The sequence below is a fragment of the Hippopotamus amphibius genome, unplaced genomic scaffold (genome assembly GCF_030028045.1).
Source record: "Hippopotamus amphibius kiboko isolate mHipAmp2 unplaced genomic scaffold, mHipAmp2.hap2 H_1, whole genome shotgun sequence".
NCBI classification, from domain to species: Eukaryota; Metazoa; Chordata; class Mammalia; order Artiodactyla; family Hippopotamidae; genus Hippopotamus; species Hippopotamus amphibius.
The window spans coordinates 2,507,424-2,532,086 of record NW_026648280.1 but is presented as its reverse complement, the minus strand read 5'-3'; the positions used below and the strand labels follow the sequence as shown (position 1 = coordinate 2,532,086).

General features: G+C 45.2%; 1 protein-coding gene across 11 annotated transcripts in view; it reads left to right on the top strand.

Moving 5' to 3' along the window:
* The first annotated feature begins 2,979 nt into the window (after positions 1-2,979).
* LOC130842897 (zinc finger protein 606) overlaps positions 2,980-24,663 on the top strand; it is a 30,309-nt gene continuing 8,625 nt past the window's right edge. For 4 of the 11 annotated variants that reach the window (XR_009050628.1, XR_009050627.1, XM_057719456.1 and 1 more), the window contains exons 1-8: positions 2,980-3,057; positions 4,485-4,593; positions 5,345-5,401; positions 5,884-5,972; positions 12,374-12,433; positions 14,110-14,236; positions 14,454-14,552; positions 18,677-18,794. Coding sequence is in view for 9 of the 11 variants with exons in the window: in XM_057719456.1 (XP_057575439.1) it covers positions 4,563-4,593; positions 5,345-5,401; positions 5,884-5,972; positions 12,374-12,433; positions 14,110-14,236; positions 14,454-14,552; positions 18,677-18,794 (581 nt within the window). In the remaining 2 variants the exon portion in view is untranslated. The other 7 variants (XM_057719458.1, XM_057719459.1, XM_057719451.1 and 4 more) reach the window with 6 other exon arrangements.

The following is a 24,663-nucleotide window of genomic DNA, read 5'->3' as shown; positions in this document are numbered from 1 at the left end:
TATTTCTACCAATTTTGGACATATTCATGCCCTATGACCTGTCAGTCCAACTGTGAGGGGTTATACCACAGAAACCTGCACATGTCCATAAGGAGACCTGTATGCAAATGTTCATAGCAACATCGTTTGTAGTTGCAAACACCAAAACCCCTTTGCTTGCAACGCTCTTACTCCAGACATCTCAATGGCTGACTTCCTCTCTGCCTTCAGATCTTTGCTCACATATTACCTTCTCAGTAAGACCGTCTCTGAACCTGTAACTTAAAATCACAACCAACCTCTCCAGCATCCCCTGTAGCATTTCCTTACTTAGCTTTTAGCAGTTATCTCCATTGGACATTACATATTCTACTTATTTTTATACTAGGTGTTCTCCTCTAGAATGTAAGCTACATGAGGGCAGTAGTTTTTTGATTTTTATTCACTACTTTATTCCCAGTTCCTTGCTTTAGTTAGTATTTTCGAATGAACCTAAGTTGCCATCAAAAATACACAGGATAAACAAATTGTGGTATAGTCATTCAATGGGAAACTATACAGAAGTGAAAATAAATGAAATAGAGCTTCACATATCAGAAAGGATAAATCTTGGGACTTTACTGGAAGTCCAGTGGTTAGGACTCCACGTTCCCTCTGGAGGGGGCCGGGTTCAATCCCTGGTTGGGTAGTTAAGATTCCACATGCCACACGGAAGAACAAGAATGACAACAAAAAACACTAAAAGGATAAATCTTGAAATGATAAATACATGGAGTAAAAAATGCAAGTTGCATGTGAAATCTTATGCATTTATATGAATGCAAAATGTGCTTTATATTGCTCTGGAATACAGACACGTACAGTTTCAGGAAACACATGGAGTGATCCACATCTCATTCAGGATAGTGGCTGCCTATGGAGGAAGGTGGGATTTCAATTGGAGAGGGGAAAACAGGGGTTAAAGCCTGTATGTTGACATTCTTTTTTTTTTTTTTTTCAGCTTAGGAGTGTGTTCACAGGATTTTTTGTTTTTCTTTTTTAAATCTCTTACATGTTTATTATGTTTTACATATTTTTCTTCTTTTAAATTTATTTTTATTTTTTGGCTGCATTGGGTCTTAGTTGCGGCATGTGGGATCTTTCGTTGTGGTGCACAGGCTCCAGGGCACATGGGCTTTATAGTTTGCAGCACTCAGGCTCTCCAGTTGAGGCGCATGGGCTCAGTAGTTGTGACATGCTTAGTTGCCCCGTGACATGTGGGATCTAGTTCCCCCACCAGGGATGGAACCCATGTCCCCTGCGTTGCAGGATGGATTCTTTACCACTGGACCACCAGAGAAGTCCTTTACATATTTTTCTTAAAAGAAAAACAAGCAACCCTCTAACATTAAATTCAAGGGATGTGAGAAATTGAAGGCTGAATGCTTAGCTGGTGGCAAAGAAGAACTGTGGAAGGGGAGCTTCTGTAGTCACCAGCAGTAGAGAAACATCTTGACTTCCGTCTGGAGGGACTCAGAATCCCATAGTGCTGACCTTAGTGACTCTTAGACTCCTGGCTGGAGAAGATTGAGTTAATCCTAGGATTTGAGAACATAAGGTAACTTGGAGTCTAGCTGACTTGTGCTAGTTATTTTTCTGTTGGAGACCGTACAACCCAGATCCTAAAATGCCCTACTTGTTCCAACTAATATGTCCTGGACTCCTCCTCCCTTTGCCCTTTATTCTCATCTGGCTATGTGGAAATAGAACCAGCTGGAGGCATTCACGTGGCATGGGGTGACCACACTTCGGGCACTTCTCAGAGAAAGGGCATGTCCACGGAAAACCCAGATTCTCCCATTGGTCTGGTCTTTTCCCACTTAGAAACCTCTGTAACAGCTCAAAGGCAGCCCAGACTTCCATAATAGGGGCATCCAAGGTGGCTGTTCCGCCCAGCCTTTGCCACCTCTTGACACAGAAAGAACAGCGTACCATCCAGCAAGCTGGGGTACCTGAAGTAGGAGAGGGCCTGGGTGAGGGAAGCAGTATCGTCACACACCTGTAACCCACTCCCCACCGGCCCTTGGTGAACAGCGCTGCCCTGAGAGGCCTCCTCCATGCCCTGCTTGTTCTGGGTATTTGGGGGTGGACTGCAGCCCGTGATGCACAACCTTGAACCCGCTGCCTCTTGGCGCTACCTGGAGAACACTAACATGTCCACAAGCTGCCCACGGGTCACCACCCGCCGTGATTACTGCATCGGTCCTTCCCTCACCCTCTTTAAGTCTGTTCTCCACACAGAAGCCAGAGTGACGGAGCCTTGGATGAGGCCAGAGTCCGGGACTGCTCTGCTCTGAACCACGCCCTGGCTCACAGCCGGGCAGTTCCGCTGCCCCAAGGCTCTGTGCAGTCGGCCACTCTCTCTCTCTCTCTCTCTGACCACCGTGCTGTCCCCCCAAATGCACAGTCGAAACTAGGGTGGAGAATGAGCGGGCACGGAGAATAAGGAGCAAGGAGAAAGGGGCCGGACGGCTCTGGGCAAGGGGCACCCCTGCGGCGCTGGGAAGCTGGCCTCGGTCCAGAGGACTCAGATTCGACCCGGCAACAAGAAGGGCTTCATACGTGAGGAGAAGCTCACAATTAAGTTCCGCGTACGAAAAGGGTATCCCAACAGCCACTTCCTTACAATCTTGCAACTACTGAACGAAAAGAAAAGCGCTCAGCCTTCAACCAAGTTCCTACTGCTAAGTGGAGCTACCGCGAGCCGCCATTTTCCGGACGGGCAAACGGAGGCTCGCCGAACGGCGATTGATCGAAGCCCCGCCACGACGCGGGGCAGCGGCGGCGGCGGCGGGAGAGCGCGGTCTGCGGCTGGGGCAGCACCACCAGCCTCGTCGCTGCCTCGGACACGGCGGTCGAGATAAGTCTCTAGGAGCGCGGCTCGGAGGCGGAACTCGGAGGAGGAGCAGCTTCGGGCACTTGCCAAGGCGGCGCTTCCGGTCCGAGCGGAAGCGCCCCTCCGGAACTACTACTCCCAGCAGCCCCCGCGGCACGTCCCGGTCGACGCCGGGGGAGCGGCCGCCATTGTCCGCGGCTGAGGTGAGGCGGTCGCCTGGGCATTGGGACTGCTGCCTCTGCTGCCGCCGCGGGCCGGAAGGGTCGGGAGGACGGCTGGGGAGAGGCGGCGCCTACGCTCGTGGCGGGCGCGGCGCCAGGGCGGGTCCCTCTGCCAGCCTCCGGCTTCGTGGCCGCGCTGGACTGGCTGGGCGGGCCCGGTTGAGCCCTGCCCGTCGGGCCTTTGTCCCCCCGGGCGGGAATCCCAGGTGCACGGCCGAGCCAGGCCTAACGTCCCTGGTGAAGCGAGCGCGAGCTTGTTAAGTTGCCCTTGAAGAGTGACAGGCACCGGCCCGCAGGGGTGGCAGGCCGGTGGCTGCGAACCAGGTGAGGCCGGCCGTTCCCGGGACGGGCTGTGAGCATCGCAGCCGAGGCGAGGTTGCGGAGGAGATCTGGGGCGGGAGGCCAGGAAGCAGGTGGCGAGGCCCCTCCGAGGCCGTTCCGGGGAGTCCACCTTTCCTGCCCCAGCGGGCATCACGAGCCCGTTCTCCTCTGGTGCGGAGGGAAGTCGAAAGTGGGTTGGGAGCAGCCCAGGGCTCCTTTAAACGTGCAGTGACCGGAGGACTTTGTCAAGTTGCAAGCAAGCGTGCAGAATACTCAAGGTGCCGACTTGGCGTTTGGGCGCAGGTCCGGGTGCTCCCGGTGCCCAGTGGGCGTCCCAGTGCTTTATACGCGCTCCCGGGAGTCCGCAGGCCTCTGCCAGTTGGCGTTGGTGCCCTTAGAGAGGTCGCGGGACTTGCATAAAAGCCTAGAACTTAGCGCGTTCCCGGGGTGGGGGAGCGGAGTCTGGGCTCCAAACCTGGTTTTCTGTTGGCCTCTGCACCAGCAAATACAGACAGGCTTGGGTTTTGCAGGTGGATTTTTTTTTTTTTTTAAGATTTGCGTAACATGAAATTAAGCATTTTAGCATACAAGTCAGTGGTTTTGTTTGCGTTCATCACCACTGTATAATTGTTGTGCAGTCATCACCACTGTATAATTCCAGAACATTTCATAAACCCCCCCAGACAAACAAACAAACCAAAACAACCCTGAACCCATTAAGCAGTCACTCCCCAGTTTCTCCCTCTCCTCGGCTCTGGGCAGCCACTTGTGTATGAAGGTTGTAGGTAGATTTTACAATAATTTTTGTTAAATCAACAGAGAAGCTACCTCGTCGTTGTCAGTGGGCTGTCTATTGAGAACAGTTGAGAAATTTCTGCCCTTTCATCCTGGACCATGTCCTTTTTTCAGCTAATCTCAAGTTACCCTTCATTTCTCTTCAGAAATTCTTTAACATTTTTGACGTGTAAATTACTCTCATAATGCTTCATAGCAGTCTTTTGTTGTTTCTGTGAATGTGTTCTCTTTATTGCCTCTGGATCTTATGTGACAAAGGACTGTTTTTTGTCTTTTTCCATTTTTGTCTCTAGGTGGGTATTGCAGTTGCTTTTAGTAATCACCCAAACCTACTGCTTCTAGGCAAGCTCCTGGTGGATTAATCCTGCAGGATGGCAGCCATCAACCCTTGGGCCTCCTGGGGTGAGTACAAATCCTGTTTATTCTGGGCCTCCCCAGCAATGACCTGCTGTAGACAGGGGTCAGAGCTGGAGAGGGGAAGAGGGCTTTTGGGATTTGAGGGGGGGTCTCTCTGTCTTGGTACAGAATTAGAACTGAGTGAGATTTCTTTTTTAAAATTAGTTGTTTGTGTAAAAAACAATGTAATTTTTATGTATTTTATAGTCATCTCCTGAGAAATCTGATTAGTTCTAAGAGTGGTTTGTGGGAATTCTTGGAAGACAGTCGTACATACAACCAAAATTTGTCTATTGTTACCATAGTTTTTACTTTTATTATTATTATTTTTTACTATATAGCATTGGTTTATAATTTAAGAATAACATTAAAATAGTGTCAGTGGTGTGTTTTATCTTTAAGTGAGGTTTGGTGTATTTGTCATTAAGGCATCAAAGGAGTATCTTCCTACTAATATTTTTTAAAAATTAAGTAATGTTAAATTTTACCAGATACTTATCCAGCCATTTAAGGGGTTCTGTTAATTGTTCTGTAGCTATGTTATATCAATAAATTTTCTGAATATGACCCACCTGTGCATTTCAGCTATAAATCTAGCTTATGTTGGTTTTTTTCACATGTCCTTGGGCTCTGTTTATGGAATTTTGTTACACATATTAGTAAGATAGGTCTCCTTTGCCATTTTGTTGCCTTTAGTCATTAGGATTGGCGTTGCAGTCCTTTCTTTTCCTTGTCCTAACCTCATCCTCTGGTGCAGGTATCCTTACGGACCAGTCTTGGGGGATGGCGGCTGTTGACCCGTGGACCTCTTGGGGTGAGTCAGGAACCTGTGTCTCCATCAGCCACTTTGACTGCCATGTCGTGGTCTCCCCCAGCAGTTACCTACCGTTGCTGAGGATCAGAGCTGTGGGGAGGCAGGGATGGGGGTCCGGTCCAGATCTGTCTCTGTGTAGAGCTGAAACAGGGAGGGATCAGAACACTCCACTGGGTGGTACAGTGTGGTGATATCTCCAGGGCAGAATGCATGAGAATGAATGCATGGACATTTAGGGCTCAGGCCCAGAAAGACTATGATCAGACACTTTCTCTAAGGCAGTGCCTCAGAGCAAGGGGTGATGGTTCATGTGTTTAGGCACATTCTTTAACTTCTCTGGGCCCCGTTTTCTTCATCTATAACATGAGGAGGTGGGGCTTTTCCCTTGCCTAAAGTGGAGGGACAGGGTCTGGAGGTAGGACTCATGTGGGCACACTTCTGGCAGGGAGAGCTGCCTCTGTGACTTCACTTTCCTCCCCCAGCTCTGTGTCCTCAGGACTCTACCTGGCGCATGGAGGAGACCCCTGAGGAGAGGAGGAGGGCCGCCGGGCTCCCAACAGCCCAGGCCCAGGTGAGATGGGGCTTCTGCTCTTTCCTGAAGGCTTGCCCTGTTCCCTAAGGTGTTCGGGGTATTCTCAGCCTTCCCAGTTGCTGTGCTTCTTCAGTTTACCACAGCTGTGGTTTGGGTAGAGACGGAATCAGCCAGAAGTTTATTGATTCCTTAGCACAAGGGAGAATTCAGTTTTCCATGACTTGCAGCCTCACTGTCAACCAGCCTCTTCAGAATCCTGAGCCCCAGCTGCTTGGTAGATGAGGGACAATCTCCTTTTGGCGAGCAGCTTCTCCTTTTTTACCCTCCCAGCTTCCCCCATGTATTCAGTGCCTGACTCGGGTTGATGCTGTCTGCTGAGCTCTGTGCTTACTGGGAGGGGAACAAGGTCAAGTGTGAGTCCCCATCCTGAGGAGCTTCCATGCCTCTTTCCAGGGTGGTTCAGTCAGCTACTGAGGCCTCACCATCTGCCTAGTGCTGCACATGTGGTTCAGGACACAAGCCCGAGGTGCTTAGGGAGGCCCTGAGCCCTGGAGGAGCTGAGCACAGCAGATGCCTTGGGAGGTGGGACAGAGTCTGCATAGAGGCCATGGGGCACAGAGCAGCTGGGAGAGGGAGGCTGCCTGGGAGACAGGACACACCTGAGCAAAGGGGGTAGCCATATGGGCACAGCCTGGTGAGCAGGAATCTGGCCTCCTATAGCACCGTGGGGACGCACTGTGTGACCAGCATCTGGGTGAAGGCTAACCATAATTAGGGTCTAGGCCAAAGAGGCCAGTACAAACCCATCTGCATCCTGAATGTCTGCTGCAGAGCTGGGGCTCCATCCTGGTGGTAACACTCAGAAGTGTTGGGAGTAGGAGGCACCAGGGTCTAGAACGTGGCTGGAAAGATGTCTCTGGCAGAGGAGTGGAAAGAAGAGGGCTGTGGAAGCAGGCTGGCATCTTAGGCTTCAGTCTGACCAGCACTTGGAAGCAAGATCTCAGAGTTGTAAGGAAGTCGGAGCAGGAGGACTTGGTGACTGTAAAGAGAGAAGTAGGGCAGCAGAGTTGATGTTGGAGAGGTGTCATCTCCCTCCTCGCCTCCTGCCTGGTCCACTTACTAGAGACAACCAGTTAAAAAATTTTTTTTATAACAGTTTTATTAAAATATCACATACCTTAAAGTTGGACCTTTTAAAGTACGTGGTTCGGTAGGTTTTAGTATATTCATGGACCTGTGCAGCCATCACCAGTATCTAATTCTAGAACGTTTTCATCACTCCAAGAAGAAATCCTAAACTCATTAGTAGTTACTCCCTGTGTCCCCAACTCCCAGCTCCTGGCAACCACTAATCTAGTGTCTCTTTGTGTTTGCCCATGGTGGACATTTCATATGAAGGGAATCATATATGGCCTTTTGTGTCTGGCTTCTGTCACTTAGCATGTTTTTAGGGTCATCTGTGTTGTATCATTTATCAGTATTTTGTTTCTTTTCATGACTTGGAAGTAGCCATTTTTAACTTACTGATTGAGTTTCTTAGGGTTATTTCTAAATGAGAGATTTTTATTCTAGTTCTTCAAATTTACATGTACTCTAATGATTCTCTGCTATGAAAGAGAAAAATAGTATTGTTACTGTTTTTAGCTTTTTCGTTTCTGAGTTAAAATAATGAATCAAACAAATGTGAGAAACCGTGATACAAAAATGTTAATAACATCTCTGCTTAACTTTATGCCTCCCACCGAGTTAAAAAAATATTTAACGAAACCTCCCACAGTTTCAAAGCTGACTGGTGAAGTACATCGTGAGCATGCTGTCCCCACATGGCAGCACTGCTGCCTCAGGGAGGCAGAGGTCTGAACCACGTGATGCAGGGTGGTGGCTGTCTGGCATCAGAACCTGAGTGACTGTGGTGTTCGCTGCTGTTACGATGTGCAGTATTTTTAGATTCTATACCATAATCAATAGTGAAGCTAGACTAGGCTGAAAGATGGGCCCTGATCAGTTGCTTGGGAACAGAATGTAGCTCTAGTGAAATGCTCTGAAGAAGTTCTAATAACCACTGTGCTGCACTCTGCTGTCAATTTATGTGAGGGTTTCTGAGCAATATTAGAGTTAATGTCAAGAAAATAAAATGGAGAATTGAAATAACACCACCCTCCAATGTCTGAAGAGTTGTGATTTGTGAGCATGTACTCCTGGCCTCCTCCCCTCAGTCACTTTGGATCTTTCCCTGTGGGAAACTCAAGACTTGAATATGTGAGTTTTGTGTTAAGTGAGGTCTTCAGGAACATAAACAAGAGCCCCTTATCCCTCTATTGTTCCCTCCAAATTAAATATTTATTGAAATAAAGCATTTACCTGGTGAAAACGTCAAGTGCTGTCATCCCTTGTTATCTGGATAGTCTGATCTTAGAAACATGTTGGTTAGGGAAGTTTCAGTTAGTGGGAGCCCATTATTTTCATGAACAGGGAAAATAATAATAATATTCTAGCCCATATGAAAACCCCAGCCAGCCCCCCCAAACATGGAAACTCTCAAACCCCACTATAACAATCCACCAAAGATTTGTGCACAGTAAACATTCACATAAAATACCAATTAATGGAATACTCTGCCCCCATCCTTGGTTGTCTCAAGGATGAGCTCAGTCTAGTTACATTTTCCTTCTCTGCAAAGTGCTTGCCATAAAATACTAATAAATAATGAAATTCTGAAGATGCTGAAGAGTCCATTTGAGTTCCCCCAGGTTCCATGAAGGGGCCAGTTGTCAGAGAATTCAGGTAACACAGGAGCGGTCAGATCAGATCCTGTCAGGCAAACAGCCAAGACCCAGCTCAGCACTCCCTGCATCCTCCCTTAAACCATCCTGAGGTTTAAACGTGTGGCTGGTGTCAGCAGATTTCATAAAGTGCCTTCGAATGCCTAGATGAATGCTTATTCGTGTGTACAGAGCAATGTGTACAAGAATTTGGGTGAAACATCTTTGCAGTTCATCATGGCAGATGATATTTGGAAAGTGGGAGTTCAGGTAAGGGTTACCTGTGAAATGGAAGGGCTCACTCCTGCCTAGGGGTGGGGCCCCTCTCTGTCCTACCCCCTTGCTCCCAGCCCCACCTCTTGTCTCCACAGCTGGTGAGACTAGGTGCCTATCTTCTACCTTCTCTTCCTTCTCTTTCATCACCAGCCTCAGTTTTGCATTTTCCTTTGCATCCCTAAGGCCTCCATCAATTGTGGGCCCTGACATAGGGGCATAGTCCACTGGGGGTCTTTCTTCTCCCTGTTTGGTCCTTCCAGTTTTGATGACATCTCTCAACTCTGGAAATATTTTTTGTTTAAATTTTTATTTTGACAAATTCCATAACTGCAGAAAAGTGTAAAAAGTGATTAAACAGACAGGCCCCCCCCATCACTCCGAAATAACAATTGTTAACGTTTTGCCATATTTGCTTTGTTTTCCTTTTAGTCCCCACATTCTTTCCCACCCTTCCTGAGAACAACCCACAGCTAATCCATTTCCATACTCAGATAATAAACTATGTAGTCATGAGGTAATAACCTATTTTTTTTTTTTTAGCAATGCTTTTTCTACATGTAGCTTTTCCACACCTTTCAAGGTCAGTTTTGAGGGCCATCCTTGTGATAGATAAAGGTCAAGTACATTTTCACCCCATCAGAGAAGCTCACTCTGTATTCATCTCTTCTGTGAATAGGCTTATAAGTCCTCCCTCCCTCCACCATTTTCCCTATTCCAAACAGCCGTGTCGATGTTTTTACAGGTTTACTTTGTGCACATGTGTAAGTTGATCTAGGCATACCCCTGGAGGCAGGATTTTGCTGAGTTTTAGGTATGTATGTTTTCAATATGACCAGCACTGCCACATGGCTCTGAGAGGGTAAAGCCCTTTCTTAGTCCCCCCACTCAGAGAAGGTGCCTATTTCCTTGCATCTTTGCTGGCACTTGATTGATATTGGGTCTTTTAATTTTTGCTTACCTCAAGACCAAAAAAGTATACTGTATTATTTTAGTTTGCATGTCCGTGACTGCCAGTGAGGTTGAATATCTTCATGTGTAGTTATTGGTCGTCTCTGTTTCCTTCTGTCTCTGTGTCTCTCCCATCCCTGGATTTCTTAGATTGACTTGGTATGTAGATGTTTCGTGCTTTCTGGATCCAGAGTCTTTGCCACATGTGGGTTCTTCCGATTTGTAGCTTGTCTTAACTTTATGGTGTCTTTTATCAGTGAAATGTTTTTTGGTATATTTTTGTCAAATATATCTGTCTTTATTTATGGCTCGTGCTTTGTCTTTTTTTTTTTTTTTTTTTTAAAGAAGTCCCATATTTAAAAAAAAATTCCCTCCTGTCCTTTTCCTTTATATTCTTTTTCTGAGGTTATCTGTTACATGGTCCCCAACCTGATTGCTGTGTTTTCTATCTCTTCTTCATGTTCTGTGAATTCTTTCCTGTTCTCTGAGCCTCTTGTATCATCCTGTCCTATTTTATACTGAAACTTTCCAACCTGGGAATTAGAATTACAGGTCATTGAAAGTTGGATGCAGCCACTACCTGGATTCTCTGTTCTCTTGGCTGCTAAGTTTGGTCTTTCCACCTGTGCAGATGTTCCTCACGTGTGCAGGGGCCCTCTGTGTTTACCAGAGAAGCCATGAGGCTGTGTCTGAGCGCTGCTTTGTGCACCTGAGCAGGTGTGATTCCTGATTGACCTGCTTCTCTTTGTGTCTGTCTGTCTTTCTCTCTCTCGCTCTTCCTCTCCCCCTCTTTCTCCCTCTCTCTCTCCCCTGACAAGTCTCACTCTAATCTCTGGGGGCCTGGGTGGGCCAAGATCACCAGGTCTGTTCTGCTTCCAGTTTCCTGGGTACACAGCTGGGTCAGGCCACAGACCCCTCTCCTCTCCATGTGTTGGGCTGAGGGGGTCTCATCTCCGGGGTAGTCACTCACACAGGTAGTCTGAGAACCTCCCACACTCGAGTCTGAGAAGGGTCCAGGGAGTTTTGCCCACAAGGTGAAGTGGCTGGCCGGGGAGGTGGGGCAGCTGGCAAAGTTGTCCTGAGTGTAGACCTTCCAGCCTGATTCTCACTCCTTCCTTCGGTGGCATTTAAGCTCAGAGCCCAGAGCTTCTCCTGGGGTCCTGCTTCCCCTGCGGCCCTTCTAATGTGCAGGGCTGGGGTCTCCTCTGCTCTGCTTCCTTGGTCAGCCACACTTTCACCTGCTCCCCATCTTGCAGGAATGTGTAGACCACCACGTGCTGATGGGCTGTCCTCTTCATTGGCTCATCATGTCTTTTACTTTCTTAAAAAAAAACTTTCAGAGATTTTTAAATCCTATTAGTTTCCTGTTGCCACTATTACCACAAACTCAGTGGCTTAGAACAACATGAGTTTATGTCTTGTTCTGGAGCCCAGAGTGTAGAATGAGTCTGCAGGGCCGCATTCCTTCTGGAGACTCAGGGAGAATCTGCTTCCTGGCATTCACTTGCTTCTGGAGGCTGCCTGCACTTCTCGGCTCATGGCCCCTTCCTCCGTCTTCATTGTGCATCCCTCCCACCTCTGGTTCCATCGTGTTGTCTTCTCTGACGCAGACAATCCTGCTTCTTCCCCTTGTGAGGACCCTTGTGATTACATTGAGTCCACCCCAGGTAATCTCCCCATGTCAACATTCTTAACGTAATCACTTCTCTGTAACTATGATATTTTTTGTCATATTACGGTAACAGTCATTAGGACGTGGATGTCTTTGGCAGGGCCATCATCCAGCTGACCACAGACACCCACATTCACCAGCCTTAGCAAATGCCACCTTTAGCTTTCTGTCTTTTCATCTATTTGGACAACCTTTTAAAAGAAAAACTAGAGTATTTTAAAGCAAAGCTCAGATACTGTATTGTTTCACCTGTAAGCACTTCTGTGTATATATCCGAGACATACATACCTTTTAGAAGATAAACACAATACCTTTATCACACCCAACAAAATTAATAGCAGTAATTCCTTAGTATTACCTAATATCAACCCCGCATTCAGTGTTCCTCACTTGTCCCCAGAATGTCTTTTGCAGTTGGTTTATTCAGATCAGGAAGCAAGCAGGGACCACACGTTGCATGCACTTCATATCCTGAAGAAACCAGGTCGCCTGTCTTATTGGTTTGTCTGATTCTGCCCTTGTGATGTCCTTGGACGAGTTCCTCCATCCTGCTGTCTCCTCTAAACTGGTAGTTGAGCTCCAGGCTAGGGCAGATTCCGGCTTTATGTTTTGGGCAAGAATACGTGATAGGTGGTGCTGGGTCCTTCCTACTGTGTTGCCTGAGTGGGCCCAGGTTGTCTGGTTGTCCCATTTGCAGGTGATGTCATGGGTTAGTGGGTGCAGGTATTGTTGGCCTGACCTCCACCATACGTTTCCCTGTCTGCCTTTCACCTGTGATTTAGCGGTCATTGATGATCATTGCCGATGTCCACTGGTGTATTAGGGGTTGCAGAATCTCTGTGGTGAGTTCATCCCTCTGTGTCTATTAGATGTAGTTCTTTATTTCCTTAAGTAGGTGTGTGGGGATCCATTGGGGTCTTGTGAGGGGTGGGAGGTGAACCTGTGACTCATGCCACCAGCTTAACAGCTGCCAGCGTGTGCTTTTGGACCTTGTAAACTTGAACTTTGAAGCCATTTAAGTGGGTGCCACCCTCCAGGGAGATTAGGTAGCATGAGACCGGCACACCAGCAGCACCCTGGGCAGGAGGCCTGGCCTCCTGGCTGGTCCCCAAGTTTGATCACTTTGGAAGGGCACTGAGTTTATGCTTTGTGCACTTCTCTACTGGAATGTTACATGTAAGTAAAAAAAAGTTTACATTACTGTAAAACGTAGAAGCAGCAGCCATTAAGGAAACTGAGGCCTGGGCAGATCTGTAAGAGGAAAACCAAAAAGTTGGCATTGAGGAGTCCAGGGTTGGGGAGGGTTTCACTAACCGGAGGTTGTGATCAGAGAATCACTGAAGCAGAAGCAGTTCTGTGTTTGAAGCCTGTCGTGTGAAGGGGGCGGGGGAACAGTTAGACCAGCAGAGGGAAGCATGCATTGAAGACCCAGCGTGAGGGCTGGCCCTGATGGGAGGTGACAGGCTCGGTTTATGAGCCATGACCCACGACCTGCAGGGGCGGAAGGAGAGGCCGCATGCAGGTGAAAGAGAAGTGACGAGCAGGCTGTGAGGGGTTGCATAGAGGTTGGCAGGACACCGTGAGTGTGTCCATTCAGCAGGTGTTGGTCTTGGGGGTGACTGCACTGGCATGCAGGCGAGGACCGTAGCACCCAGACAGGCCAAGAGGGGGCCCTAGAGAGAAGCAGGGACTTCGGGGTGTGTAGCCCGCCTCCCATGAGGCAAGCTCATTACCCACTGCTGCCGACCCCCCCGCCCCAAGTGCCTAGACACCTGAGGCTCATGTTGATGACTTCAGAGGACTGTAAGGGATGCATTCTTTGCAAAATCAGACTTCCCTTTAGTTTTCTAGTGGGTATTCCTGGTTCTCTTTTTCCTGAAAATGTCAGTTTGAACTTTTTGAAATGCAGAGTGCTTTGCCGGCAGCTGTAAGTGCTTCTCCTCCGCCTGGGCTGCCTGCTGAATCCTGGCTTACCCCACCTCCAGCCCTTGGGTGGAGACAGTCTGGGAGTGAAAGCCTCTCTGCTGTGGCCAGGAGGACAGTCTCTGAATGTTTAGATCACCCTTCCGGGTCCTAGATCCGAGTGTGAGCCAACTCAGCCCCAGCTTCTCAGGTCTGTGACCAGCGCTCATAATGTGCATCCACCCTGGTCCTGGTCCTGGTCTTAGTCTTATTAAGTATCTGATGCTCCAGAGAAACAGCAGGAATTGCCCAGATGGGAGTCCTCTCCGTACTGGCCAGTGTTACTGGAATTGGGTAGGACTTCTAAGAGAGACCACTCATCTTTATTGTGGTTACTGTGGGCCCAGATGTCTAATTCCCTAAGAGTACATCCCAGGTGCGGGGCCCTGGATGGCTATCAGTGAGACCCGACCCGTGTCAGTTGGAATATTGAATGCATCCAGTACCATTCCTCTGTGTCCTGTCTCCTCCCCAGGGCAGTCAGCCTTATTGCATTCCCGGAAAACACTGGAAGGGGGTGTCTGCAGGCTGAGGAGGAACGTGTGTGTTCTTTTAGGAACCAGTGACCTTCAAAGATGTGGCTGTGGACTTCACCCAGGAGGAGTGGGGGCAGCTGGACCTTGTTCAGAGGACCCTGTACCGTGATGTGATGCTGGAGACCTATGGGCACCTGCTCTCTGTGGGTAAGGCGGGGGTCGCCCAAGTAAATGAAGCTGGCCCCCCTGTAATACCTTCTGCTACTCCCTGTTTGCAAGCTTACAGGGACTGAGATGATCTTGAGCCCTGAGGTTCAAGGACGAAATCCCTGTTGCTCATAAAGCATGAAGTGAAGTCATTCATGAGGAATAGGCAGGGAGGGTTGCATGGCTACACAGATTTGTGTTTTTCCTCCACATGTAGGGAATCAGATCGCCAAGCCCGAGGTCATCTCCCTGCTGGAGCAAGGGGAAGAGCCGTGGTCAGTGCAGCAGGCGTATCCTCCTCAAGGTGCTTGTCCAGGTGAGCAAGGAACCTTCCTCCAGGCCCTCCTTGTTTGAGAAATGGGCTGAGGCCATGAGGAGTTCACTTCCACAGAGACAGTCACAATTCCTTCCAAGGAGCTTTGTCCCTGGTATTGACTTTTTTCTGTCGTTGATTCAGAGCAAAGATGCCCACTTTTTTAACAAGGTAATAGATTTTGTATGCTGCAGTTTCCCTCCTCACCTCTCATTCTCTGCTGTCCCTTTGTCTAAAAAGACTTCTCATTCATTTACGTGCTTTTTAACTTTTTATTGCCAAACTTGTAGCCTGAAGTCACAGACTCTGCTTTAAAAAAAAAAAACAACAAAAAATGGGTTTTTAATATAGATAATATATTTACATGATTCAAAAAACTTAAAGCTATGTAAAATGTGTAAGCTGAAAATAATCTAATTGATACTCCCTCCTCTTATCCACATTATTACTGTCCTCCAGAGAGACACACAGACACACAGAGAGACAGACACACACACAGAGGCACACACAGGTAACCACTTTCCTTTTACTATAAATTTCGGGGTTATTTTATTAGTTGCCCTGGGAATTATAATTAATGTCTTAATTTGTAACAGTTTATTTTGGATTACTGTCAATTTAATTTTGATAGTATACAAAAACGTTGCTTCTGTATAGCTCTGTCCTCCCACTTTTGTGCTATTATTGTCACAATAATACATCTGTACATTGTGTGTCCCTCAACATAGATTTATAATTTTATAATTTTTACTTTAAATCAGATAGGAAACAAGCAAAAAATGCTTATGTATGGTCTTGATGTAATTACCTATATAGTTACTTTAAAAAAAATTATTTATTTATTTGGCTGCATGGGGGAGTCTTGGTTGCAGCATGTGGGATCTTTGTTGCGACATGAGGAATCTTTAGTTGTGGCATGCTAGCTCTTAGTTGAAGCATGTGGGATCTAGTTCCCTGACCAGGGATCAAACCCAGGCCCCCTGCATTGGGAGGGCAGAGTCGTAGCCACTGGACCACGAGGAAAGTCCCCTATGTAGTTAGTTACCTTTACTGGTAGTTTGTATTTCAAGTTAGTGTCTTTTCATTTCAATCTAAAGAACTCCTTTTAGCGTTTCTCATAGGACAGGTTTACTAGCAGCAAATTCTTAGCTTTTGTTTATCGGAAAATGTCTTTATTTTTTATTTTTGAATGATAGCTTTGCCACATATAGAATTAGTGGTTGACACATTTTTTTCCTTCTGGCCTCTGGTTTCTGATGAGAAATAATCTGTTAATCTTGTAGAGGAGCCGGTGCATGTGATACCTTGCTTCTCTCTTGCTCTTTTCAGGATTCTCTTTTTGACTGTGATGTTCGAAAGTTTAACTACAGTGTGTATGCATGTGGCCTTCTAGGTTCCCAGGACATTGTACTTCTCAGCTTTTCCTTTCATTTTTTTGTATTTTTGGTTTTTGTATTGTTTGCTCCAACTGTTTTCCATCATCTGACAGTAATGCTTTAAAACACTGCCTGTAAATGGTTGACAGATACCTCCTTCCGGGAAGTTTTTAGCACTATGCAAATTCCCACGAGCCTTTCAAGTGGAGTCTCCCTGAGAACCACCAAACAGGTCAAATAATGACTGTTCTTTGGGAATGAGGCTTTGAAAAAGCTCTAGCTTTGTTCTGTTCCCTCTAGCGCCAGAAATATGGGCTGTTATTTTCCAAGGCTACTGCCGAGTTGAGGAGTCAGAGATGGGATTAGGGTAAGTTAAAATGCCACAAAACTCACTGTTATTATTGAATTTCAGCTGTTTTCCTTGAGTAAACTCTCCCTGCATTGCTGCAAGGCTTTGGTTAATTTATAGAATTCTGAAGAAATTTATTCTGTCAGGTTTTGCCAATTTTGTGGTTGCTTTTATGGAAGGATGAAATTTCAGAGGTCTTTATTTTGCCATTTTCACTGATGTCTTGCCCAGGTTAATTACTTTCAATAGTTTTTATTGTTTGTTTCCAAAGTTTCTTTATGCAACTATAAGCATATAGGCATACGTAATTACTTTTCACTTTTCCAAAGGTAGAACACAGTACGCATTGTCCTGTATCTTGCTGTTTTTAATTTAACAATGTACCACGGCCGCATCTTGAGTCCTGAAGGTGGACATCTTCCCACCCACTATTAATGAAGTGGGCTTTTATGGAATCTTACCAGTTGCCCCCTATTCAGATCTAAAACCTTCCACCAAGGGGTAGCTTTAGTGGTCAGTTCTGACCATTCTAGGTAACCATCCTGAGCTCTTGGTTCCACTACCTCCATCCTTATGCTTCTACCTTCTTGCAGATCATCTCAACTGTCTCCTTGATCTTGACAGAACCAGGAGTCTTGGCTCTCCCTTCTAGACTGTTCCCATCTTCCCGGTATATGTCCCTGGTGCCAGCCTTCTGTGAGTCCCCTGAGCTGGAAATGGGGACATCGTCCTGACTCCCTGCTCTTTCCTCTCTAAGAAGTAATCTCTCTTCTGACTTCTGAGATTGTCTTCCTCTGAAATGTCAGCTGTATCATTCAGCTTCCACCAGCATCACCCTCCGTGCCTTCCTCATAAAATTCCAGCTCAAGTTGATTATTAAATTGTTATTTGTAATTAGCGCCTCAGATGTTATATCTAGATGTATATCCCTGAAATCTTCCATTGTGAGGTCTTTGCCAGGAAACCTGACGTGAGTTGAGTTTCCTTTCAAATAACTGACCGGATTTCAAGAGCTTCCAATTTTTTCTATTAGGTTTCTCTTTTCCTGACTAGTTCCTACCGTTTACTCAGCTGGTATCCTCAAGGCCCTCCTTATAGTCAGTTGCTTCACACATGTCTTTGCTCATGCCATACTAGCAGTCTGTCTGTATTTGGGTCATGTGCGAAGACTGAGTTCATGTTGTTTCTCTTGTGGGAAACCTTCCTCAATTGCTTCTATCATGCTGGTCTCCTCTTCTGACCTCCCACCTGCTTAGCATCTGCAGCCCCACAAACTCAGTGATGTATTTCGTATATTCATAACTGTTTGTATTGTCCTCTCATCACGTAGACTATAACTTACAGGTGGAAGAGACATTCAGGCCACAAGTACTGAGTATAAAGTTGGACACAGATTGTTTACTTGGTCAGTAACTTGGTCATCTACCACTTTAAAAAGTTTCTACTGGGAGAATTCAAAAGATCATTTTCTAATTTCTAGGAGTTAAGCTTAAAATTGATAATAAATTCCATTTCCTGAGCAGAGTAAGATCTCTCTCTGTTGTAATGCACTTGGGTAGCAAAAGAGGGAAAATGGTGTATAGTGAAGAAAGAAGCAAAACCTAGAGAAAGAGGACAGGGGTCCAGGCCCTGTTGGGTACCTGCAGGAATATGTGAATATGGTGCCTTGTATGGCAGAAGGGTTTTTCAGCAAAGGGTAAAGGTGCAGGGAGCTAGGTCCAGAGGAGACCATGTGTAGGCTTTCAACAGTCCTTTCCCAGTGGAGTCGCAAAGGACACATGTAATTCCTTCAGCAGTGAGTTGTGAAGTGTCGTCTACTAGGGAAGCGTGCCTGAGCCTATGAGTCCACGGTGTGTATTGGGGGTTGGTCATTTAGGCACGCATGCCTAACTGTAATCATGGAAGCTCCAGAACCCCAGAAGGAAAGCAGGTGTTCACCATAAATGACATTGTTTGTACAGACTGTCTACAGAAGTTGGTACCATGGACTTCAAACATGCAAAACACTCTTATAAGTTAGAACATTCCAGGATCTCGGTTCCTAGGAGTTGACCAAGGGCCAGTAATGAAACAGGCCTTCTTGGTAATGTGCAAAGTTTGAGCAGCTCAAGTGTGTAGAGTTAACTCCTGCACACCCTTATCCTGGCCCTTCTTTTCATGGGAAAATACTCCTGAATGGGTTTTATTCATATTCAGTACAAACTTTGTATTCTGGTTAACTACTTTTGTTCACTTTTTACTATTCTTCTTTTTCCTATTACGATCTTTCTCTGGGTTACAAGTCTGTTTGGAAACAAGTTCACAATTGCCTTTTCAAAAATATGGCAATAATCTTACCTTTTCCACTTTACTCTTAGAAGTTCTTTCTCTAAGCTCTCATGGTTTTTTTCTGTTTATTTCAGAGTGGATTAGAAGTCTTGAAAGCAAAGTGTTGATCCCAACACAGAGCATTCATGAGGAGGAGCAGTCCCAGAGCATGAAGTTGGAGAGATACATGTGGAATGACCCCTGGTTCTCCAGGTTAGAAGTTTTGGGATGTAAAGACCAATTAGAAATGCATCACATGAACCAGAGTACAGCCATGAGGCAGATGGTCTTCATGCAAAAGCAAGTACTGTCTCAAAGAGGCTCTGAGTTCTGTGAACTTGGGGCAGGGTGTAGCCAGAGCTTAAGCATTGTTCCATCTCAGAAACTTTCTCAAATAGAACATTTCTATAAGCCTGAATCAAATGCTGAAAGTTGGAGATACAACTCAGCCATAATGTATGCAGATAAGATTACCTGTGAAAATAATGGGTATGACAGAGCCTTCTCCCAGTCCATGCAACCTGTTCACCCTGCAAGGGTGCAGACTGGAGGTGATCTTTTCAAATGTACTGATGCCGTTAAATCTTTCAATCATATACTGCATTTTGGTGATCATATGGGAATGCATACAGGAGAAAAGCTCTATGAATATAAGGAATGCCATCAAATCTTTAACCAGAGCCCATCGTTTAGTGAACATCCAGGACTCCATATTGGAGGAAGCCAGTATGATTACAAAGAATATGAGAATTTCTTTTACTTTTCATCCTTTATGGAGCATCAGAAAATTGGTACTGTAGAGAAAGCATATAAATACAATGAATGGGAGAAGGTCTTTGGGTATGACTCATTCCTTACGCAACATACAAGCACTTACGCTGCAGAGAAACCCTATGAATATAATGAATGTGGGACATCTTTCATTTGGAGCTCTTACCTTATCCAGCATAAGAAAACTCATACTGGAGAGAAGCCCTATGAATGTGATAAATGTGGAAAAGTTTTTAGGAATCGTTCCGCCCTTACTAAACATGAACGGACTCACACTGGAATAAAACCCTATGAATGTAATAAGTGTGGAAAAGCCTTCAGCTGGAATTCTCATCTTATTGTACACAAGAGAATTCATACGGGAGAGAAACCTTATGTGTGTAATGAATGTGGGAAGTCTTTCAACTGGAACTCCCATCTTATTGGACATCAGAGAACTCATACTGGAGAGAAACCTTTTGAATGTACTGAATGTGGGAAGTCTTTCAGTTGGAGCTCCCATCTTATTGCGCACATGAGAATGCATACTGGAGAGAAGCCCTTTAAATGTGATGAATGTGAAAAAGCTTTTAGGGATTACTCAGCCCTCAGTAAACATGAAAGAACTCACTCTGGAGCAAAACCGTATAAGTGTACTGAATGTGGAAAATCCTTCAGCTGGAGCTCCCACCTTATTGCCCATCAGAGAACTCACACGGGAGAGAAACCCTATAACTGTCAGGAATGTGGCAAAGCATTCAGAGAACGTTCAGCCCTCACTAAACATGAAATAATTCATTCTGGAATTAAGCCCTATGAGTGTAATAAATGTGGAAAATCCTGCAGCCAAATGGCTCACCTTGTTCGACATCAAAGGACTCATACTGGAGAAAAGCCGTATGAGTGCAATAAATGTGGAAAATCCTTCAGCCAGAGCTGTCACCTTGTTGCTCATCGGAGAATCCACACTGGTGAGAAACCCTACAAGTGTAACCAATGTGAAAGATCCTTTAACTGTAGCTCTCATCTTATTGCGCACCGGAGAACTCATACTGGAGAGAAACCATATAGATGTAATGAATGTGGGAAAGCATTTAATGAGAGTTCTTCCCTTATTGTACATCTGAGAAACCATACTGGAGAAAAACCCTACAAATGTAATCATTGTGAGAAGGCTTTCTGTAAGAATTCTTCTCTTATTATTCATCAGAGAATGCATAGTGGAGAGAAACGCTTTATATGCAACGACTGCGGAAAAGCCTTTAGTGGTCACTCAGCCCTACTTCAACACCAGAGAAATCATAGTGAAGAGAAACTCTGTGAATTGAATTGATGGGAGATTTTTCTTTTATTGTACATTTGAGAACACATTGGAAAAAACCCTATAAGTATAGTCAAGAGAGGAAATTTTTAATGAGTTCAGTACAACTTCTCCCCTTATTAATCAGTAGAAAGTATCTTCGTAGAAGAAACCTGTGAATGAAAAGAATAGGCAAAAGGCTTCCACAGTTATGTAGCCTGTACTTAACATCAAGTAATTACAGTGAAGAGGACTCCAGACTCACCTCTCATGGTCCATCAGGAATCCTACCTGAGGAACATGAACGTAGGGAATGAGACATCTTTTAGTAAGAGATCTCAACAATTTGTGAATCAAAGTGCATTGTTAAGGGAAAAACTTTATCCTAGGAAGAGTGTTTCGAGCAGAAATACACCACTTTGCATCAAGCCTGGAGTATTGGATGGAAGCTTTACAATAACATTTTGTGCATCAGTATGGAAACACCGATTGTGCTATTATAAGGGGAGGTTCTGGGTGCTCTTTAAGGAATAGAATGTGGAATACTAAACCTGAATTTAAGAAAAAAATAGTATTGAATGGGATATTTACTGTTGATTGAGATTAACCTTAGAGAAGATTAGTAAATGAGATTACTAATGATGGAAAGGTTACTGCCCAGAAGTCTGAGACTGATATTGTTGGAACAAAAGGTGATACTTAATAACCCAGTGTGTCAGTGTCCATGGTTTACTCACTACTGCATTGTTGGACAATTAGTTTGTAATCTGTTTTAGGTAATTACTATAAGTTATAATTATGGATTCTAAGTCAATATAATATAAGGGAATAAAAGGACACAGAATTGTATATACATATCTACTATAACATCTAAAAAGTGTGTATGGATAAGGACTGAAAAAGACCAAGAGATAAATTAACCCAGTTAAGATTTTTTTTTTCAAGCTTTACAGACACATACAGCACTTAACACGTGCTAGGCTTTGTTTTAAATGCTTTTCAAATGTTAATTTATTCAGTCCCCTTAATTCTATGAGATAGGTACTATTATAATCCCAGTTTTATAAATGGAGAAACTGAGGCAGAGACGATAAGAAGCCTACCTAAGGACACACAGCTAGTTAGGAGTAGAGAGATTGTTTGGCTCCAGAGTTGATGTTTTTAACCATTGTGTCATGCTGCCTCTGCAGTGATTTTTTTCCCCTAATGTTTTTTTGAAATTTTGTTCAGTGTTTTTATAGTAGATATTTGATAATAAAAATTGAATTCCTAAACAATGAGAAGTACAGTTACCTGGCTCTCTGCCCTTTGGGGTTTCTGGTAACATGAGAGCTAAGCTCCTTTTGGAAGATGAATTCTGGATTGGACGTTCAGAATCACTGGATTTTCTGGGCCCTGGGTTCCCTAGAATTTCACCACCTCCAACCCTGAAGATTACAGCAGAGCAGGGGCTGGAGGACTCACTGGAGGTTTGGGAAAGTCAGAGGAATGCCCCTTGATGGGTTTAGAATGCCCTTGGTGAGGCAGAGAGCAAGAGACACCTCTGCACATGTGGGCACCATTTCTTAAGGTCTCTCTTGAATTCAGTGTTTATATTTTCTTTATCTTCTCCAGATAAAAAGATTGCTTGATAGTAGGGAGGGTTCAGAAGGGAATCCTCAGATCAGTCGTCTCATAAAGTGAGGATGTTTCTCTGTGTGCTCAGAGTGGAAAGGGGGCAAGATGAACAGGAGGACTTGGGTGGTGTCTCTGGTTCACAAATATTTCCTATATTTCCCTAATGTAGGGCTATAATTAGGGGCCAACAGTCCTTCCTGGATAGGTTCTAACCAGTAGGGTATTGGTTGGATTTCCAGGGTACAGAAGTTTCATCTAGTTGAGAGGCCCACGGCACTCCAGTGAGTGGCCTCCTGGTCTTGTGGGATGCCGTGTTCACTGTCCGACTCCCGTAGCTGGCGCTTGCATAGGTGTGTAACATCTGATCCCTACGTTATGTATAGTGGTCACCCAATAAATGTTGCAGGAGTAAATTAATTGGATTTCTCACGTGATTTGTGCAAAGACCCTTGGAGAGAAGAGTTAGCAGTATCATCTCTGTAAGAGAAAGCATCCTAATATATCAAGAGTCGTACTGCCAGTATATGGGTATTGTGTTCTAATACTCGAAGTGATATGCTTTCAGCAAACCCAGATTCTCTGATTCAGGGGCTCCAAAGGATTTTGTAAGTCATATACAGTATTCCACAAGCATCCTGGCAAGTTCTTCTGTAACTATATTAGCAAGCCTAGTATCTAATATTTGTAAAAGTGCCTCCTGGACTTCTAAAGTGTCCTTCCAAAAGGGTCCTGGACTTCTGCCTCTTCCTAGAAGGATTCCCTACCTCCCTACCACCTGTTACACAACCTTATATGTGTCCAGGGCTCCCAGGTTCCCTCCTACCTCCCTTATTCTAACCCACATGTAGCTCAGCTCATTGCCCTTTGATCCCCCCCGTGGTTGGAACTCTCCACTCAGCCATCTTCCCCCGTGACTGAAACTTGGGTCTCCCTTCTGCGCAGTCCCTCCTCTTACGATCCTTGCAGGGTGTGGCTGCTTCCTCTCCCTCCCTCCTCTCTAAACCACGTCTGACTGTCACGTCACTCCTGCTTCCCTTTGCTGCGGCCACCTGATGAACGGTCTGCTTGTCCATAAAAATTTCAGCTCTTGCTGTATTGCATCTAAATCCACCCCCATCATAATACTTCCTGATTTCATCGTCCATATAGATGCTCTTCTCGTGTCCTGATCTCACAGTTCCTTGACCTCTTTGCTCACAATTTTGTCACCCACTTTGCAACAGTCAGGCACTTCCATAACTAGTGACTGGAACCTCCCCACCATCGGTTTCAAGTGTCTTTTCCTAAGCTAGCTGCCCTTTTAGTACCAAGATTCCAACCATCCCTTGACCAAACCTTCCCTCACGCTCGTTCCCAGCAGATGACTTTGCTTCCAGTTTCCCTGAGCGAATAGAAGCCATCAGCAGAGGCCTTTCATGACACCTCTCTGCCTTCTCTACCCCCCTTCCATGATATCTGTGCCTTCCCACCAGTGCCGGGTGGCTGCCAGAGCCTGTCCCGTGTCTACTCCTCCAAGACAGTGCTACGGCAAGTTTCCTTACCTCTCTTTTTTTCTTGGAAAATAAATTTTTATTAGTTACTTATTTTATACATATTAGTGTATATATGTCGACCCCAATCTCCCAATTCATCCCACCCTCCCTGCCACCCACCCCGTATCCCTGTGTTTGCTGTCTACATCTTTGTCTCCATTTCTGCTTTGCAAACCAGGTCATGTGTACTGTTTTTCTAGATTCCACATGTATGCGTTAATATATGATATTTGTTTTTCTCTTTCTGACTTCACTCTGTATAACAGTCTCTAGGTTCATCCATGTAAGTTTCCCTTATCTCTTGTATCACCAGGTTTTCTATACATACTGAATTATCCCCATCGACATGCAAACATACTTAAAAAAACAACAAAAAAACCCTCTAGCTCCTGTATCATTCTCTGCTTCATTTCTGAAAGCAAAACATCTCAAAAATTGTCTGTTGTTGCTGTCTTCACTTCCTTTTCTTTCTTTCTTTCTTTCTCTTTCTTTCTTTCTTTCTCTTTCTCTCTCTCTTTCTTTCTTTCCTTCCTTCCTTCTTTCTTTCCTTCTTTCTTTCTCCCTTTCTTTTTCTTTCTCTTTCTTTCTTTCTTTCTTTTTCTTTCTTTCTTTCTTTCTTTCTTTCTTTCTCTCTCTCTCTCTCTCTCTCTCTCTCTCTCTTTCTTTTTCTCTTTCTTTCTTTCTTTCTTTCTTTCTTTCTTTCTTTCTTTCTTTCTTTCTTTCTTTCTTTCTTTCTTTCTTTCTTTCTTTCTCCTCCTTCCTTCCTTCCTTCCTTTCCTTCCTTCCTTCTTTCTTTCTTTCTTTCCTTTTTTTTTTTTTTTTAATATTTATTTTTTTGGCTGCACCAGGTCTTAGTTGTGGCTTGCAAGATCCTTTAGTTGGT